Source organism: Triticum urartu, chromosome 2 (genome assembly GCF_003073215.2).
Source record: "Triticum urartu cultivar G1812 chromosome 2, Tu2.1, whole genome shotgun sequence".
NCBI classification, from domain to species: Eukaryota; Viridiplantae; Streptophyta; class Magnoliopsida; order Poales; family Poaceae; genus Triticum; species Triticum urartu.
The window spans coordinates 377,952,190-377,972,324 of record NC_053023.1 but is presented as its reverse complement, the minus strand read 5'-3'; the positions used below and the strand labels follow the sequence as shown (position 1 = coordinate 377,972,324).

At 43.4% G+C, this 20,135-nt stretch overlaps 2 protein-coding genes across 4 annotated transcripts; one reads left to right on the top strand and one right to left on the bottom strand.

The window, feature by feature from the left end:
* Nucleotides 1-2: 2 nt before the first annotated feature.
* LOC125537386 (succinate dehydrogenase [ubiquinone] flavoprotein subunit, mitochondrial) lies at nt 3-8,752 on the bottom strand. The gene is made up of 16 exons (XM_048700694.1): nt 8,566-8,752; nt 8,159-8,314; nt 6,741-6,828; nt 6,408-6,554; nt 6,189-6,329; nt 4,610-4,695; nt 4,426-4,518; nt 4,271-4,334; nt 3,947-4,090; nt 3,664-3,851; nt 3,404-3,578; nt 3,164-3,334; nt 2,844-2,913; nt 2,632-2,752; nt 2,498-2,535; nt 3-374 (listed from the first exon to the last, which is right to left on the bottom strand). The coding sequence occupies exons 1-16, from the start codon at nt 8,638-8,640 to the stop codon at nt 272-274; spliced, it is 1,860 nt and encodes a 619-aa protein (XP_048556651.1). The 5' UTR covers nt 8,641-8,752; the 3' UTR covers nt 3-271.
* Nucleotides 8,753-8,806: 54 nt separating this feature from the next.
* On the top strand, nt 8,807-18,463 carry LOC125537383. Of its 3 annotated transcripts, XM_048700690.1 has the most exons (13): nt 8,807-9,054; nt 9,164-9,267; nt 10,570-10,925; nt 11,009-11,302; nt 11,627-11,804; nt 11,946-12,168; nt 12,964-13,106; nt 13,198-13,487; nt 13,564-13,776; nt 13,858-14,343; nt 14,479-15,123; nt 17,350-17,865; nt 17,964-18,463. In XM_048700690.1, exons 4-13 carry the CDS (start codon nt 11,033-11,035, stop codon nt 18,201-18,203), a joined length of 3,204 nt encoding a protein of 1,067 aa, XP_048556647.1. In that variant the 5' UTR covers nt 8,807-9,054; nt 9,164-9,267; nt 10,570-10,925; nt 11,009-11,032; the 3' UTR covers nt 18,204-18,463. The 3 variants fall into 3 exon arrangements, with proteins under 3 accessions (XP_048556647.1, XP_048556646.1, XP_048556648.1); XM_048700689.1 differs by lacking the exon at nt 9,164-9,267; XM_048700691.1 differs by lacking the exons at nt 9,164-9,267; nt 10,570-10,925.
* Nucleotides 18,464-20,135: the final 1,672 nt, after the last annotated feature.

Below are 20,135 nucleotides of genomic sequence, written 5' to 3'. Positions count from 1 at the left end.
AAGAAAAAGAAAAACATAAGTAAGGTAGATCATCATCCCAGATCATAAGTATCTGGTTCGGCATGAAAGCACCTCATACAAAATTTCATTTACACCAAAGGTACCCAGAAAGGGACAGGCTAGGCACTAGTATTTTTTTTTATTTCCCATGGATTACACAGGATACACAGGAAAAACAAGGACAAAATTCAGCTGAAACTCCCAGCTAGAGAATACCCACAGCATGCTTTATTAACAACCTTAATTAAATCACCGAGCTGAGACGCATGAATCAGTATACTCGTGCTTTCGGTGGGAACGACTCGATTTCATCATCCAATGTGTTCATATGGACTCGCCTGTATGCCAATCGTACCTTCTCATTCTCCCAGTACCTGTAAAACACATGCAAATGGCATCAAGTTGCTGAATTTAGGACATCTCCAACGCTATACGCCGTACCGCGCCTAAATGTCCGGACACCACAGACGCGTCCAAATTCTCAGAAAACTGGCACCAAACCCAGGGGAGGTTCCAAGCGTTCAGATATCCGTCACGTAGGACTCCAACACCCCCGGCCCACCCAAAACCTCTCTCGGACTGCGTTTTTCTTACTCCCCCTTCCCCACACTCTGTATCCGCTCCCTCCCCAAGCGGCGGCTACCAACACCGCTGATGTATCACCCACGCGCCTACCTGCCTTGAAGTGCGGCACCGTTCCACCCCTCATCCGTCCGCTGCCCAGGTACCATCCGCCCTATAGGTGCCGTCCATGGCGGACACCACACCCGACAAGTGTTTGGCTAAATGCCATAGCCAAATTGTTGGCATTTTTTTCCCTTCCTTTGAAGCAAACACGATGGATTTGGAGTACTTCTACGACAACTTCATGGATTCATCCTCGTTGGATGATGGCGAATGACGATGATGAGGGCGGTCCTTCCAGATGCAAAGCGTACGGAGGAGCATGTGCCGGGGAGCATGTTCTCAGTTTCAAGGGGTCAGTCAAGGGACGAGTGTTGAATCAGAATAATGCATGGGGGCATTTGATGCTGATGGACGACTACTTTGTCCCCGATGCCCTATTCGTAGACCATTTTCGCCGATGCTTTCAGATGCGGAAAAATGTTTTTGATGGACGACTACTTTGTCCGCGATGCCCTATTCGTAGGCCATTTTCGCCGACGCTTTCATATGCGGAAAAATGTTTTTGATGGTCTCTACAATGGTGTCTGAGTCTATGATGACTACTTCATCTTGAAGGAGGCAGTTACCATTGTCTTCTCTAGTTATCAGAAGTGCACGGCTGCATTGAGGATGTTAGACTATGGCACGGCCGCAGATTCATGGGATGAGTAGCTCCAGATGTCTGAAAGCACATGCGAAGATGCCATGGTCAGGTTTGCTACTGCAGTGGTCAAGATGTTTGGACCGCAGTATTTGAGAAAACCAACTGTCGCAGACACCGAAAGGCTCATGGCACTCTCGGAAGCAAAAGGTTGGCCAGGTATGCTCGGATCCCTTGATTGCATGCAATGAAAATGGAAAAACTGCCTATATGTAAAACAAGGGCAATATCAAGGTCATGTTAAGAAGCCTACCATCATTCTTAAAGCAGATGCATCACAAGATCTCTGAATTTGGCACTTTTTTTGGCATGCTCGGGTCTCACAATGGCATCAATGTGCTGCAGCGGTCTCCTTTGTTTGCTAGGTTGACTGTGTGACAAGCTCCTCCGTGCAACTATACCATCAATGGTCATGACTACAACATGGGCTACTATTTGATTGATTGTATCTATCATCGGTGGGCGACCTTTGTCAAGACCATGTCTGAGCAAAATACTGAAAAAAGATCTTGCTTTGTCCGAAGACACTACAAAGGATGAATGAGTTTTGCAGTTGTTCGTGGACCTGCTAAACAATGAGATCCAGAGACGTTGCGGGAGGTGTTGACTTGTTGTGTGATCATGTACCACATGATTGTGGAGGATGAGGGTGAAGGAGTTGACGAAGGTCTGGAATTTGAGTGTTCCTATCCAACTTCCAGAGCAGAATTTGGTGATGTTTGGAGATTTTATCCAAATGCATCAAACATATTCTCCATCAAGCCATCGAGCAGCTCATGAGCAGCTTCGGAATGATCTGCTTGAGCATCTGTTGCGCTTAAAGGGGAGAACTAAACTAGAGCATATGCATAAAGTTGGATTCAAGATTGAATTGTTTTATTTGAAAACTTAATGTTTGGAATCATAGGAAGAAACAAGGACGGACAAGGGCGGACGTTTGCTGCACAGGGTTGGGTGGCCAGCTCCCGTATCCGGATCCGCGGGCGCATCCACGGAAGTTTGGTGGGTCCACGGACTTTTATTGTGTCCGATTTGAGGTACACCGTTGGAGATTCCCTAAGTGTGTTTTACACTGAATTACACACTACTATAATTTGTTTCACTCCACAAAATTGTTTGATGTGACCACATTAAGCTTAATAATGAAGAGAAGACGATCAAGATACTTACCCCAGTGAGTGCTTCATCCAACGTTCATCGTCTCTTGTCTGTAAGCAACGAGGAGAAACAATTGCCGTTACTACATAGAAGCATGTGGGTGCAAGGAAGAAGAGACAGTAAAACAAACAAGCCAAGTAGCAAACCGTGAAATCTTCACGAGCATGAGCTCCTCTGCTTTCCTTCCGAGCCTCTGCTGAATACATAGTTATGCATGCATTTATTAACAGATTTTTCAGCTCTATGGTTTCTATCAAGTCTGAATTCCTGCATAAACAAACAACAACAAAAATGGGTGATTACTGCAGGAATACAAGTCAAACTGCTTCATACAATTCCTGCGAGGAATAACATATACCATATGAGGCTTCGGTCACTGATCTTCACGTCATGATAACTTTCCCATGCTTTGCTGATCAGTTGACAACCTAATAAACATATGGTCAATGAGAATTTTTTGATAAATGATAATTATAACCAAGAATAATGGCTCTTCCTGCTTGTGTATCTCTTTACTTATGTTGTTCTGGCTTCCTGCTTTTCATGCATAAATAGCTATAAGAATTTCCCTTACCTCTCAAGGGTCTATGGTGAGAACAGATAACAGACACAGGATGGTGATTGTTCGAGAAAAAAACACAGGATGGTGATGAACTCTACAAAGGATATGTCCAATACCTTCTTCAAGCGTTTCTTGTGTACGGAAAACTGCAGCATTATTTTGCATAATACGTTGTGTGTTAAGACGGATCTTGGAAGTTGGCAATGATCCATTTGCATTTCTCAGCTTGTCCAGCCATGCTATAGTCTTCTCCCCTGCACCTTTTTCCAGAGGTTTCTGCTTGTCACCTGCAATATAGGTATAGTGAGTCAGAGCCAAGAAAGCAATGAGATGCAGAACAAAAGAAAGGAGCTTACCTGGTTTCGAAATCTCAGCTACCCTGTTTGCACAAGCTCTACCAAACACAACTATGTCAAGAAGTGAATTTGCACCCAAACGATTTGCACCATGAACAGACGCGCACGCTGCTTCTCCAGCAGCCATTAAACCAGGAATAACAGTATCTGGATTATCACCCTTGATATCCACAACCTAATAGTATTTAAAACAGAACACCTATTAGGAGAACAGCAAATATGATCCATGATCATGTTTAATTTGGTTACTCAAGACGAACCTCCCCATGGTAGTTTGTTGGGATCCCACCCATGTTGTAGTGAACGGTAGGCAAAACTGGAATGGGCTCCTTGGTGACGTCAACACCAGCAAAAATAGCAGCAGTTTCAGATATACCAGGAAGTCTTTCCTTGAGAACTTCAGGAGGCAGATGGTTAAGATGCAAATAGATGTGATCCTTCAATGGCCCTGCGATAACCAGACAAAAGGATTGGGTTGACGTGAATAAGCCACACAATTTGGCAACCTTTTGAACATATAAAAAGATGACTAAGACTACTTACCAACACCACGTCCTTCTCTAATTTCCATTGTCATGGATCTTGAAACAACATCACGAGAAGCAAGATCCTTTGCAGTAGGAGCATATCGTTCCATGAAACGCTCACCTTCACTGTTCCTAAGAATACCACCCTCACCACGGGATCCTGAGAAAATCATGTGAGATCAACAAGGTAAACACAAGTTGTCAGAGAAGAGAAAAGGGGGGCTTAACAGACAAGTACAACATCAAGTCCAGAAATACATCATCCATAGATTAGAGGGTTTTATGACCAAGTTGCTTCCCTAATGATAACAACAGGGAGAAATAGTTGAATATATACAACCTTCAGTGATGAGGCATCCAGCACCATATATGCCTGTAGGATGGAACTGGACGAACTCAAGATCCTGCAATGCATATATCACACAAGCATAATCAAACAGGATAATGGAAGAGGAGGAACTTAAAAATTAGCATCAGCATTAGATAAAAACTAACTTGAAGAGGTAAACCAGCACGTGCAACCATGGCATTGCCATCTCCAGTACATGTGTGAGCTGAGGTTGCTGAGAAGTAGGCCCTGCCGTAACCCTACTTCCATAACCCAAAAATAATTTCACAGTTAAAGTAAGCAAGCACAAACAATTTATACCTACAAACGTAGAAATAATAATAATATTACCCCTGTGGCTAGAATTGTATTTGTTGCACGGAAACGGTGAAGGGTGCCATCCTCCATGTTTAAGGCAATGACTCCCTGGCAGTTGCCTGAAATATCATTATGTGTTAATTACTAGTATTGACACCATGGAAAGCTCGAAACAATCTTCATGAGAAAAATACAAAAGCTCCAGAAGCAGCAAGAAGTGTTCAAGCATGTCAATGTCGTTATCAACAGAATAACAAAAGGAGGCAACAAACACTTAGGGAGAACTATGTAACAAGCAGGCTTGGGTTCACGGGCAATGGCATAGAGAATAAAGCAGACCATGTTAACACTAATGGACAAAGCCCCTATAAGTCCATAACACATAAGCAGCATTATGGTTAGTGCAACAAGAACACGACAAGCTCGGAAAACAAAAAATAATAATCAAACAAGTGCTTCGAATTCATAGACAGAACCATAACTAGAAAGTGTAATATGAAGTGTTCAACATGTCTATGGGGAGTGGGTTACTTTATTACATCATAGCAACAATTTGAAACACAAAAGATGAATATGATTGTTTCTAGATATGTATATCTTTGTAATATTCTGAAATTGGGGGTGTGTGGCTGCAGGGCAATACATGAGCTGGAACTTGCCCTGCCTGGTTTTGTGTTAGTTGCTTGGGCGATATGGATTGGTATGAATGCTATGGTCTTTGAATATTCGCCACCAGAAATAAGCTGATTATGAAATCGTATTTTGTTTGACTGGAGGAAGTTGGCTTCAATAACAATCATATTGCAGTGGATCAAGCAATTGAAGATAGTGGAAGAACAATTGCTGTGGTCTAACAATCATATTGCAGTGGCTTTGTTAGCTTCGTTGGCTAGGAGTGTGCGTGGCCTCAGGGCCGGTGTGGTAGTCGGAGCGGCGGCTCCGGAAGTCTCCTGCGCGTGGTCGTGGCTTTGGTCACTTGGGCGGCAGTGCCATTGACTAGCTGGTTCGTGGCCTCAGGGCTGATGTGGAAGTCGGAGCGGCGGCTCTGAAGATCTTCTGTGTGGAAGTGTTGTCTTTGGTCACTAGGGCGACAGAGACATCGACTAGGCTGGTGCGCGGCCTCAGGGTCGATGTGGTCGTCGGAGCGGCGGCTCCGAAAACCGGTGTTGAGTGATTGGGTGTCGTCTCTTGTCACTTAGGTGGCAGTGTCGACGGCTCGGTTGGTGCGCAACCTCAGGGCTGGCGTGTGCGCTTGTCGCAGATGTATCAGTTTTCTGCCAGATTCCCTTATAAACTGGCCAATTCTCTTCTTAATGAAAAGGCAGAGCTCCTGCCGATTGCCCGGAAAAAAAATCAAGCAGACAAATTTCGGGCGTTCCTTCATTGCTGGTACTTCCACTGAGATGTTCCTTTTAGATCCTGGTGAGTTATTAAGTTCTAACAGATGTCTCTGTTGTACGTTGCCACAAGAAGAAAAAGTTGAAACTAAGATGTCTGGCAGAGCAATTCATTTCAATTGGAAATAATTTTATCTAATTCAAATTGAATCTCGTGTGCTACCAGATATGAGGGGAGAAGATACATGACAATCTGAATAACATAGTTATCTTACCTTCATTGTCCATGAGAAGGTCTAGTGCAAAATATTCTACAAAAAACTGAGTGTTATGCTTCATGGCTTGACCATATAACGTGTGGAGCATAGCATGCCCTGTCCTGTCAGCAGCACATGCACATCGGTAGGCCTGTCCACCTGATGATAGCAGATAGTGGTAGGATGAGGAATAAGATACTATGAAGGTGTCCTTCTTACACTTTAGTTAGGAAGTACCTTTCCCGAAATCTAAACTCTGGCCTCCAAATGCACGTTGGTATATCTTTCCATCTTCAGTTCTTGAAAATGGCAATCCATAATTTTCAAGTTCTATAACAGCTTTTGGTGCTTCTCTGCACATATATTGGATAGAATCTTGATCACCTGAAAGTGGATAAGAGTTGCATATTATAAAGAAATTTCAATGAGGTTTTGTAGGTTCTGTTAAAAATGAATGGGGTTTCATGCCAGTTGCTTAGAAAGATATCAGTTCGCATTAGCTCTCAAATTTCTATGATTATAGCCTCTATGTATTTTCCCTAAAACATCAAAATCTGTGGAGTAGCTTACCAAGCCAGTCGCTTCCCTTGACTGTATCATACATATGCCACCTCCAGTCATCTTCGCTCATGTTTCCTAGAGCAGCATTTATGCCTCCCTGCATACATTCTTGCATGTTAGTGCATGCCCAAAGTAAAAAAAAAACTTAGACAATAACTCACAACTAAACAGGAAATCTAGCAGTTCATATTAATAGTGCAAAAGACACAAAGCCTGAAAGTGACCTTACACCTACATGGAAAATGCAACATTACAAGTCAAGCAAGCACAGTTCAGTGGCGTAGTAGCACAGAAATTTGTCAGATAAAATGCATGCTGACAAATTGAGAGTTTCGACATTACAAACTTAGGATGGTATTCTGTCAGTAAAATGCATGCTGACAAATTGAGAGTTTCGACACTACAAACTTAGGATGGTATCCCATCACTATGAATATTCCTTAACATAATAACCTTACTAGTCAAGGAAAGCACGCAAAAAGTCCTGAACAGCACATCTGCTTCAGCATGAAAAACACATTGCTGAGAAATGCGAATACTACGCCTAATTCAGGTATGGAAATAACAGGGTCACACATAATTCGCAGAATTTAAGCTCACGTATCATTTAATTTTTGGACCAGACACACCAGAACTTCGGCTTATTCTATACAAGACTTTATTCACTACCTTACCTTGGTCACCCCTAACAAACTGTAAATTATGAAATCCAGCAACAGATGCTCCACTCCTTGCGAATTGCAACAATATTGATCCACCCTAATGCTCAGGCTAGCATCAGCTTAAAACCACTTGACTGCCTTTCACTCTTCTACTCTCTTACTTGATTAGCATACTACACAAGGAGTACTAGAAAAATAAATAGCCCTACCAAATGGTAATTTATTGGCATGCAAGGGCAGTTCAACGGAGTTTGTCATGGGGATCGTCTATGCCTCGCAAGGTCACCGCAATAAGGAAATCAAGTCAATGATCATCATGGGGGATTAGGAGCTGTGGCAGGAGAGAAATAACTGCACTTTCAGAGTGGTTATTGAGCCTGTCACCGGCATAGACGTGGAGATCCTCGGCGTATGGCCGGCGCAAAATGTCCGGGACCCCTTTCAGGGATCCGTCGTGAAAGATTGGGAACTCGTTTTCAGGCCTTTTCGGGGCCTTTTTTATTTTTCTCTGACTGTTCTTTTACTTTCCTCCTTGGATCCATGGATCAGCCTGTTACTGCTTACTATATAAACCAGCGTTTTGCTGGATCGTTCAAAAAAATTCATCCTATTCCAAAACTGACTAACCAACGGAAATTAGCACCAAACGGCACACGGAAAAAGAAACAGTTTCCGTCTTATATGTCTTTCAGCGAATTTCATTTCAATAAATAGAATAACAGGATACACAGATACCCAGGGTTTGCGATGATAATTGTACTATACCTGCGCTGCGACGGTATGCGACCGCGTGGGGAAGAGCTTGGTGATGCAGGCGGTGTTGAAGCCGTGCTCCGAGAGCCCGATGGCCGCCCGGAGACCTGCGCCTCCTGCGCCCACCACCACCGCGTCATACGAGTGGTCCACCACCGTGTACGAAGACTGCAAATGCTCACAGCCACAGAAGAACAATCAATCGTCGTGCATTCCTCGAACACTAAGCCATCTCATCGCATAGAAAACCAAGATTACTCTCTTTTTTTGCCAAAGGAAAACCAAGATTACTCGAAGAAAAAGGTAGAATTTCCACCTCAAAACCTCCAGCTCCGCGATTAACTATAAGAATACTCGAAAATTTCGGGGAAAACTACGTCGATCAGATGAAGCAGAGAGAAAGAGGGGATCAAGGGTACCGAGGTCGTGGAGAAGAGCCTGGAGGCGGAGGCCTTTGCCTTGGAGAGGCCGCGCGAGACGCAGCCGCGCCACATCTCGCGTAGATCTCAGGGCTCGCGAGTGTTGGGGGGTTTCGAGTGGCGCTGGCGGTGGTGCGCGCGGAGAGAGGTGGCGGTGGCGGTGGCCAAGAGAGAAGACGAAGGGCAGATCGTTTATGCAGGTTCACGGCTCACTTTTTCTCCTGAGATCACCACGTATCTCTATCTCATCGCTCTCTCTCCCGACCTCACAGAGAGAGAGAGACCACGCACGCCAGGAAACCAAAGAGAGAGAAACGAGAGAGGGCGGTTCCTCCCCCTCCTGCGCCCGAACTAACCGGAGCATATTCCACGCCGGGATCCCCTCCCTCCCTCCCTCCCACATAAACGCAGCCCTCCCGGGGAGAGAGAGAGAGAGGACATAGGACAGCATGTGTTCTTGACGGGGAGTCCAATCCAATCCAATCCAAGGTCAGTTGTGGATTCTTCCATTTCCATTCTCCGTCACTGGATTCTCGTGTATGAGGCATGGGTTGGATCTCGTTTCTGTGGTGCTATGCGCGATTTCGTCTGGTCGTAGATCCGTTTGTTGGGAGTAGACAAGGATGCCCCCGGCGGTTGCTCGGCGCAATGCCGGTCCGCTCCGGTTGTTTGATCCGACTTGTGCGCCAGTATTCGCAGCGGGTAATGCTTGGTTTTTGATCGGTTACTCCTATTGTTTCTGTACGAAAGGATGAATTTCATTTTAGATTCGTACGGGTGTAATTGCTGTTGATTTGTTTCCAGTGAGAATTCCCGTCTAGCTCTCTAATAAATCACGTATTTTTGGAAGAAGTTTGATGGCTTCCGCTACGTTTGGTGCAGTTTTATATTCATCTGCACGCAAAAATGTTTATATGTTTCTCTTATTACTTTCTTTTGTGTGTGTTTCCTGTTAGTTTTTGCTTGACTCTCTCCTTAGGCAACGCAAAAGCATCTGCTGTTCCTCGTGGTTGGAATATCCTTTCTGTGCGGATCACTTTTTTGTTTTGTTTTTCTGCCGTTGATCAATTGCTACACCGTTTTATATATTTTAGCCGGTCATTCCAATATTACTTCCAAAAAAATGATCGAACATTACTTAAGACTTGCTAATTGTGTCGAACCAGTTACTTGAAATATGATCTAGACCTTACGGGCTGTTAGACAGATTATTTTTGTTAATTGCTTGTGCAGTGTATACAATTTTTTTGTCTGGACCGTTGTTACTACCTGAAGTCCAAATCAATATACTCTTATAGGTATAAACTGGCATCTTCCTTTTCTAGTTCAATATGAAGCTCAATTTTGAGTTTGGGGTTTCTATGCTTATCTTGAAAAAAAGAAGTTCTCTGCCACATAATAGTTGACAGTCTGTTGCTTTGTTTGATAAATCAGATCATTAGATGCTATCCAATTGCTTGGTAAATCAGATCATTGCACAACCTGGTAACATATTTGTTTGCAACTTGATTAAGAAAAAAGCTGATGGCCAAAAAGTAGCTCTAGTGTTCTACCATACGAAATATGACAGAGGAACTCTAAAATGGCCACCTGGTCACCTGTAGGTTGAGAAATCTATGTGCTAGATTGTAATTTTACTATCATGTGATGATCATTTTCTATATCGTGTTAGCTGCATATTTTCCAAGTTTTTTTGGCCGGCTGACTTCTCTAATACATATATAAGTTCACATATGCCCAAGTAGTCCTGCTATTGCACTCTAGACTTTCACGCAAATGCCTTTTTGATGCTGGCCTCTTTTTCATCAAACATTGGTTAGAATTGTTAGTTAGCAATCTCACTCACTATTATTTTGGCTGTTTGCTAATATTTATTCTACTAATCGATGCCATTTTTAAACCCGTCTTGTATCTTAATTAGCCCATTTTATCATTTGACTGATCTACTGTCGATAGTTTCTGCATTATGTCCTTCTACTAATTTATATTCATTTTACTATGCAGGTTGATCTCTATTCTATGGATGCTTCTTTATCTAGCATCCCATTTGGACATGGAATAGCATCCTAACCTCATGGAACTCTAATAAAATAATTGGGCTCAGGATGAAGATCTAGTGCCATGCTGTCCTATGTTACTTGGCTAGTTTAGGATATCTCAGTCTTAGAGAGTGGAGATGATAATCATCCAAGCTTTCTGCCAGTTCTCCTTGCAGAGATAAAACTGTAACGATACTAGACTTTTTCTTTAGGATTAAGATTAACTTACTACCGATTAGTCAAACGGTACCAAAATAGTGTTGCTGCTGTGCAAAATACCTGTGGCATGCAAGCAGTTCAGCAGTGGACCTGCCTTTCTAGGTACCATGACATTTTAAACTAAACAAATGTCATTTTCTGATATTGTTGTGACGGAGTACTGATTTGTCTCAATAACCCCATAGATACTTCTGCAATTGAGAAGTGCCATGGAGCCTTCAGTATCTCCGCCAGGCGCACCGAAGCAAGCTGGCACGCGCAGACCTTGTACTGGATGCTCTCTGAAGGATTTGTGTCTTGTTTCAAAACAAGGGTCAATAGCTGAAGTGGAATCTGCTTTGGCCTTGATAAAAAAGAACGGTGGAAGCATTGACGGTAGAAATGCATTTGGCCTTGGTGCCCTCCACCTTGCAACATGGAGAAATCACCTTCCAATCGTCAGGCGGCTCCTAGATGCTGGTGCTAATCCAGATGCAAGGGTATGCACCACCTTTGTCTTCATTTATAAATTTTCTTATTGTCTCCTTTTCATTAAAGCACTATGCCTCCATTTATCGAACTGCTGGGTTGCTATTGGGCATTCTACAATTATATGCATTGGCAGAGGAAAACTTGTATCCAGATACCAAAGGCAAATCATAAAATATGTTCTTCATTGAGAAAAACATATCCTTAAACGCCCACATTGGTGTGAATTTGAAGTATATAATCTGTTTGCTCTTTACTTGCTAAATGCAATTTTTGTCCATTATTAAGTATCACACTATTTTTTTGTAAATTCCCACCAAATTCCATTTTTGCAGGATGGAGAATCCGGTTGGAGCAGCCTTCACAGAGCACTTCATTTTGGCCACTTGTGCATTGCTGGTGTTCTTCTACAGTTTGGTGCATCCCTCAATTTGGAGGACACCAAGGGTCGTACACCTATTGATCTTCTCTCTGGCCCTGTATCACAGGCTAATGGGGATTCTCCCAATTCAGGTAGCATGCCTCTCTTCTGTTTCGGGAGACAGTTAATTTGTCTCTAATTGTGTTCAGTGCTTTGGTACTGGTGTGATTATGACCTTCTGGAAATTTCTTTAGGATGCGCTTACAAATCCTCCTTACCTTTTTCCATTTTAGTTGCAACGGAAGTCTTCAGTTGGGGAAGTGGAACAAACTATCAACTGGGAACTGGCAATGCCCACATACAAAAACTACCTTGCAAAGTAGATGCCTTGCATGGGTCATATATCAAAACTGTTGCTGCATCAAAGTTCCACAGTGTAGCAGTCAGTTCTGATGGTGAATTATACACTTGGGGATTTGGTCGAGGTGGTCGTCTTGGACATCCGGATATTCAGAGGTAAGCAGTCATGCAGTATCTAATAAAACACTTTTTGTAGAAAGGTTGAAAATGGTTATCTCCACATGACTTTGTGGTAAGTTCTTTGCAGAGAATGCACAAACCTCAAAACACAAGCACTTATTTGTTCTAGAATTTTCCATACTTTAACCCTCTTAACTTTTTTCTTCTAAATGAGTTACCATTCCTTTTTACCTGATGGTCTACGATTCACTTCAAATTATAAGCACTTCTCATTTGTTTTAGACCCTTCTGTACTTTAGTTCCCCAAAGTGATTTCTTCTAAACAAATTGCCATTCAATTTTGTTTTATGATTTTATAATTCAAGGCTATGCCACCTTCATAAAGTCTGTTTGGCTTTGAAGATACAACACTAACTACTCAAAACTGCAGTACAAGATAGTTAAAAATAAATGTGCTGGATATATTTCACATCAGTTTTGTGTAGTATATACCATGCAGTCTTTCGATTATTTTGTAGCTATAATTTGATTTCCAATGCGATGAACTACGAGAATTAAATCTACATCATATAAGTCATGCATATATGACTCCAAACTTACATGTAGTGTGGTATGTCGATATTCGTTCGTACTTCGGTTATCTAAGCTCCCACATGCAATGCACATGTACCTTACTAGTATATTCAAATGTGCCAATGAAGCGTAAAGTCGCTAACATTTTTCAACAGTAGTTGAGCACTAATGTCTCGGGCCTTTCGGTGTTAAAAGTCTCATTTCTCATGCTATTGGTAAAATTTATTTTGTGTTGCTACAACTACCATTTTATTGCAGTGGCCAGACGACAGCTGTGATTACCCCTCGCCAAGTGACAGTTGGATTAGGCCGTAAAAAGGTGAATGTTGTGGCTGCTGCGAAACATCACACAGTGATTGCTACATCAGCTGGGGAATTGTTTACCTGGGGATCAAACAGAGGTATGTGTGAATGTGTATGTGTCTCCAGCAACATACTTCTAAAATTTACAGTGTGCTTATGGCCTATAACAAAATGCTATGGACGATGCAGAGGGTCAGCTTGGTTACCCTTCTGTCGATACCCAACCAACACCAAGGCGTGTTAGTTCACTCAAGCAAAGGATAATTGCAGTAGCCGCTGCAAACAAGCACTCAGCAGCAGTTGCCGATACTGGCGAAGTGTTCACATGGGGTTCCAATAAGGAGGGCCAGCTAGGCTATGGCACTTCAAACTCGGCATCCAATTGCATTCCAAGAATGGTAGAGTATTTGAAAGGAAAAGTATTTAAAGGTGTATCTGCAGCAAAATATCATACGTTAGTGTTTGGGGCTGATGGTGAGGTAAGTTAAAATCGGTTCGAATAACACCAAGAAAATTAACAGGCCTCAGACCTGCTGATGTCACCCTCTTTTGCAGGTGTTCACTTGGGGTCATCGCCTCGTGACCCCTCGCCGTGTTGTAATAGCTAGATGTCTTAAGAAGGGTGGAAATGCAAATGTGAAGTTTCATCGTATGGAACGACTTCAGGTGATCTCTGTGGCAGCTGGAGTGATGCACAGTACTGCTCTAACAGCTGATGGTGCTATTTTGTACTGGAATTCATCGGATCTGGACTTAAGATGTCAACAGGTTCTGTTATTACATCTCACAAGGTCATCTTTTAAGCTATGTTATGTGTTTCATGCTTACATTTAAACTGTTTCTGCACAGATATTCTCTATGTGTGGACGGAATGTAGTGAGCATCTCAGCTGGAAAGTACTGGACTGCACTGGCTACATCAACTGGTGATGTTTTCATGTGTGATGCAAAGAAACGTAAGGATGAAACTCCAGTATTTACTCGAGTGAATGGTGTTAAGCGAGCATCATCAGTTTGTGTTGGTGAAACACATATGCTTGTGCTTTCTAGTATTTACCATCCCGAGTATCCACCCAAACCCAAATTCCAAAGCAAAAAGCCCTCATCAGAATGGAGTGGTGTGATGGAAGAGTTGGATGAAGACATATTGTTTACTGATGTCCAGCCTGAAACTGATCTATCTGTTACCAGCAATGAAATGAGCAAAGGCATACCCAGTCTGAAGAGCCTCTGTGAGAAAGTTGCAATTCAGCATATAATGGAGCCAAAGAATGCTATACAACTTCTTGAAGTTGCTGATTCCTTGGAAGCCAAAGAGCTCAAGAAGCACTGTGAGGTAATACATCGGTGTGCTGCAGCTTACATGCATTATACAGTTGTTACCACATACTGATATGCATTCATCCTTTGTCCATGCCTAATTAATTTTCATATAGTGATTTCTGGTACTCTGCTGTGCAATGCGATGCAGGATACAGCTATTCGCAACCTTGATTACATCTTCACAGTGGCAGCTCCTTCAATTATGAATGCTTCTCCTGAAATTCTTGCAAATTTAGAGAGATTGCTGGATGAAAAATCCTCGGAGCCCTGGAGTCACCGCCGTCTTCCCACAATGACAGCTACTTATCCTGCTGTCATTGATAGCGATGCAGAGGGAGATAATGCAGGAGGATTCCCTAGGCTCAGGGACAATCAGAAGCCTGCATCAAAGTTGTATGGAATGTCAGGTTATGGTAACTTCCTTCAGAAAGAAAGCAATGCTGAGCAATTTGTCTCCAAACAGATCAGGGCAATTCGCAAGAAACTGCAGCAGATTGAGATGCTCGAGGCTAAACAACTGGATGGTCATCAGCTTGATGATCAACAGCTAGCAAAGCTCGAGTCTAGGGCTTCCCTTGAAAGTGAACTTGCAGAGCTGGGCTTTCCAACAGAAGCATTTTCAAGACCTTCAGTTTATGTGCCAAACAAAAAATCTGAGGGTTCTAAGAAACAGAAGAAGAAAATCAAGCAGGCAGCACAATCTGATATTACCTCTATAAAGCATGAGGACAAGGAGCAAAACCACAATAAGGAGCTTCCAGAAGTGTTACCAACCCATGGCTCTTCAGAAAAGGTTTGCGCTCTTCTATCCTATGATACCAATAAGGTTCATTTTCTTTGGTTCTTTCCGTGTTGGTCTTCAGTCTCATGCCTGTATTCCTAGCCAGTGAAAAATCTTCTACCTATCTTAAAGACCATACGGTTGAAAATAAAAGGATTGCTGTCCTACATTTGAAATTTTGATTTCTGTGAAAGTGTCACCTACACTTCCATTTCAATATTTAGTTCTTCTCTATATCATTTTGTAACAAGTCCACAAAAATGAGAAAATTCCAACAACCTCCAACTTCGGGTTTTGGAAAAAATCTGGCTGCACCGGCCTTACTGGTGACCAGTTGTATAATTTTGGACTGGTCGTGTTTATCCGTGACCCTAGTTACTAGCAGTTTTTTTATGTATGCTTGGCCGTGTCTTCGTGGGTTTGTTTGACTAAGTTTTGCACCTTTGCTTTTCTCGATACCTAGTGGTGAGAGGCCATGCGAAACTTTATTCTTCTGGTACCTGTTCTGAGTGTTGCTTCCATGGGAGGCTAAGTATTTGATAAGGCAGAATATCTTGTTTCTTTCTTTTAAGAGTTATAATTCCAATTTTTACCCCTAAGTTTCAGATTTGTGACAGATTATACCCCATCTAACAGAAATTCTCGTCGCTTCACATTTCAGCGCTGACTTGGATGCCACATAGACTGATTAATCTGGCCAACCGGTTTTCTTAGGTCCGGTTTGTTTTGGTTTTGTTCAACCACACTAACACATGCACGAACACGAGGTCCTCCATGCTGTACCTCGCGCCCTTCCCCACAAACATCTGTCGGTTTGGCTCACGCCCAGTGCCCACCGCCGATAACCCGGGTGTGCCAGTGCTTTGGCAAGGATGCCATGCCTGTGGCGCCATCATCGCTGGATGCCGGCGGAGCACCTCTTTCTTGAGCCGCCATCACAGCTGTGCCCTTTGGTCCTTCGCGCGTGCCGCGTTGCTGCCGCCGGGACCTGTTGTAGTAAAACACGATGTCGGCCAGCTGGAGCAGTGCAAAGACGACAACTCTCACGACAATGCCAGCGACGCCGTGCCAGAGAGCTTGCCCTTCTTGTTGTTCCCAGGCACGTTGTACTCGGGCTCATCCCGGGTGCTGGCGATGGGGACGGGAAGAAGGGGCTCCCGCTGGAGGTTTACCCACAAAGGCGTTGGCCGGAAAGCGGTGTGAGGGCCTACAGGATGGAGACGCTGAAAAGGCGGTTCCTGTCCGGCCACAACACCACAACACGCGCAGTGAAGCGAGGCTGCTAAGGCCATGTTCAGTGCATGGGAGCAGAGCGGAGGCCACCACCCAGATCTGGCGAGGTCTGGCTCCCCCTCCTATCTGCCCAGATCACCAGCTTCGGCGGCTGTTGCAGTCGATTCGACCCCCTTTGGAGGCAGATGCACTTGATCCAGGACGTGGTAGCCTACGATGGCGGCCTCTGGTGGTGAGAAGTGTGGTGGCATCTGGTGGCGACTCCGCGTCGTAGTCCACTGCGTGTCCTACTCCCCATCGTGAGCGGAGGCTGAGTGCCGCCTCCCGCAGCTCCCTGGTGGTGTGGCCGTATCTCCGTCCTCGGCGCCACCTCAGAGTGGCTTTACGGACGGTGTCGCCGGCTTGACTGTGGTTCCGTCCTCTACAACGCAGGCATGACCGGCTGTGCCTTGTCTCCATCCCCAGCCTCCATTGCATCGATGTCGCCGCTCCCACGGCACGGAGCTTGTGAGGAGGCCTGGCTCTGATTATGGGCAACATCCTGGTGATCTGACCTGAGTGTTGTCTGCAAGAACGCCGCCTACTTTGAGGTCACCAGGCCCATGAACCTGTTCACCGGCTTGTCGGACGGTGGGTACCACAGGTGCCGGCGGAGTGGCATCGGGGACTTGCCTTTGCTGCTGGAGAACCTCAAGGTCCCGACGCCAGACTTCATGATTGACGGGTTGTACCCTTCCCTCTCACTGCGGCTGGACCATGGTCATGACGCCATCAAAAATCAGAAGGGGTAAAAACTGACAAATGATTATTACATGGAGTAAAATTGAGGATTTTTTCTTAAATGGGGTAAAACATGTCACAAACATAAATCGATCCTATTTATGTAGGCATTTCTTTATAGTTTCTTTGCTTTAATCATCGTTTTGTTCATTATGGATGTGTTCTTTTATTTATCTATTATGTTAAAGGAAGCAACAGTATTAATAAATTTATATATTCAAGCAGGAACCAGTCAAACCATCTGATGATGGCACTTCGAGTAACACAAAAGCCATCTTTTGTCCATTAGGGAACAAAGCTTCCGGGCCAACTTCATCAAAGAAGAAGAACAAGAAAGGTGGCTTGTCATTGTTTTTGAGTGGTGCTCTTGATGACACCTCAAAGCTAAGCTTGCCTACTCCTGCTGTGCCTGTGACACCAAAGCAAGAAGGACCTGCCTGGGGTGGAGCTAAGATAACGAAGGGACCTGCTTCCCTTCGTGATATTCAAAGCGAGCAGAGGTCGAAAACGAACGAGCTGGTGACGACGAAAGCAAAAGACCGCCATGAGGATTCACCTGACAGTGCTGGGCTTTTGCGGCTTTCTTCATTTATGCCTGATGCGTGTTCAAGTCCAATATCTGTTACACCTGCTCGTGCTGTTCCTGCTCACGAAGGGGATAAGAGCACACCTCCTTGGTCATCTTCAGCTACCTCACCCAACCTATCACGGCCTTCACTCAGGGACATACAGATGCAGCAGGTTGACTTCATGTTACCAAATGTTAAATTGATATGTATTTTCTTACACCAATATAACAAAGTGCAGCCTCTGATTGAAACCAACTGACTTTTGAGCAGGAGAAACGGCACCACGGCGTTGTCTCCCACAGTCCGAAAACCCGGACATCAGGCTTTGCCATACCATCCCTGGGCGCAGCGCCAGAGGTTGTTGGCGTGAAGGACAACGTTCCCAACCGCTGGTTTAAGCCAGAGACTGACACCCCGTCCTCCATCCGCTCGATCCAGATTGAGGAACAAGCGATGAAGGACTTCAAGCGTTTCTACACCACCGTGAGGATCATGAAGCCACAGGTCTAGGATGAGCTGCTGCGGCCTGGCCTCAATCCCGGAAGAGTTAGTCATCTTGTTTAGGCTCACCCTCCCGTTGCAATGTACATTCAAGTGTACAGTCAGTTTCTGTTAACTGTAGGTTCCTTGTGTCGAATAAAGTTCAAAGCTTCTCCTGGCTTTCATTTTTTGCCCTGCTTTTTTATTTTAACTTTGGCAACCTTTATTAAACGATGATCATGTCTGTTACAAGATGGAGGAATAAGAAAGTCAGGAGTGTTTCCTTCTAACTGGATCGGCATTGCTCTCCTGGGCGTCGCCCTGCCGAAAGAGCTCATCATCTCCCGGTAGGCAGAGTTCAGCAAGACGCAGTACTTCCACCCTGCGTGGAGTTACTAATACCGGTGTTCAACCCATATGTCACAACTTCCGGCGGCTGCCTTCTACTCCCTCTGTTCACAAATATATAATGTTTTCGACTTATCATACAAGTCTGACATATCTTGAAGAATAAAATTTCATTACCAATGTACCCTCTCTGTCCCGTAATATAAGAGCGTTCCAAAATGGAGGGAATTAATATCTATATCTATCTATACCAATATATTAAAGGGAGGATTGTTTCTCCAGTATTTTTCGTTCACGATGGACCCACATAATTTACGTCCTAGGCTTTGTACGTATAGTGGCGCCAGATACTGAGAGGAAAATATATTTTTCAAAGTGAGTATATTTTAGAATGCAAAAATTTGGCAAAGTTATTAATAAAAAATTTAAAGTCGCATATTTTTAAAGAAAAATATTTATCTTTTTTTTTGAAACCTGAGTATTTTCTAAAATACAGACAAATTTTAAACTAGGAGGTATTGTTGTGATTATTTCTCGAATTTAGAAACATTTTTAAAACAAAAATATTTTTTGAACTTTAAATTTGAAAAGGCAAACACTTTTGTAAACATGTTTTTTTAAATGGGAGGTAATGTAGCTAAATTGTTTTAATCTATACATATATTAATAAAACTTGGCGAATATTTGAAATATGCCCACATGATGCTTTGTTTCACTTTATTTTATTAAACTAGGGATACGAAAGGAATCTTTTCTCTTTCGCGTCTTCACGTACAACAAGTCTCACTCGGTCTAATGACTCCCGTCAAAATGCATGATAACACGGACATATATTATGTGCAGTGCTTTTTCCTATTATATTAGCCAAATGATAGAAACAAATTGTGTTCAACGCTTTTGATCTTCATCGGACACGAAGACGGCTCAACAATCCAACTATTGGACCTTGCCAACCTTGGTTAGTGACAGCTGGTGCTGCGACCACCGACGACGAGGACGACAAAGACGACAAGCGGAAACATGTGTCTGGTGTTATATTGAAATGGAGGATGTGGACCTGAGAATGAGGTATTAGTCGTGTTTATTATGTTATGATAATGAGGGTGAGGTCTTTAGCCATGCTCAATGGGTAAACGCATGTAAGGGCTGTTTTCTCCCGTTGCAATGCACGGGAATGTTTTCTAGTCTATACCAATATAAAAAGATCCAAAGAGGCAGATCCAAATCATCTCAACCGTCAAATCATGTAATCTAGTGGTTCAAATCGCTCCAATATTAAGCACCAAACACGTTTAACGCTTTAATTATCCACCACTGCCATTGGTTATAAACATGTTTAGACTCAACGCTATCCCATGAAATCTACCATGTAATTAATATCTTACCATTTCCATGAAGAAAGTAATTAATATCTTACCAAATATCAATGTGCCACAAATATGCCTTACCTAATATAACGTGCCACTAATATCCTATCTAATACGTGCATTGCACGTACATAATTACTAAGACCGGCCATAGTGGGAGTAACATCACTAGTAATATCACACTTTTCAAGATAATTTTGCTTATGTGGCACATATTTAATGATGAGAGAGGTGATGGTGGTAACTT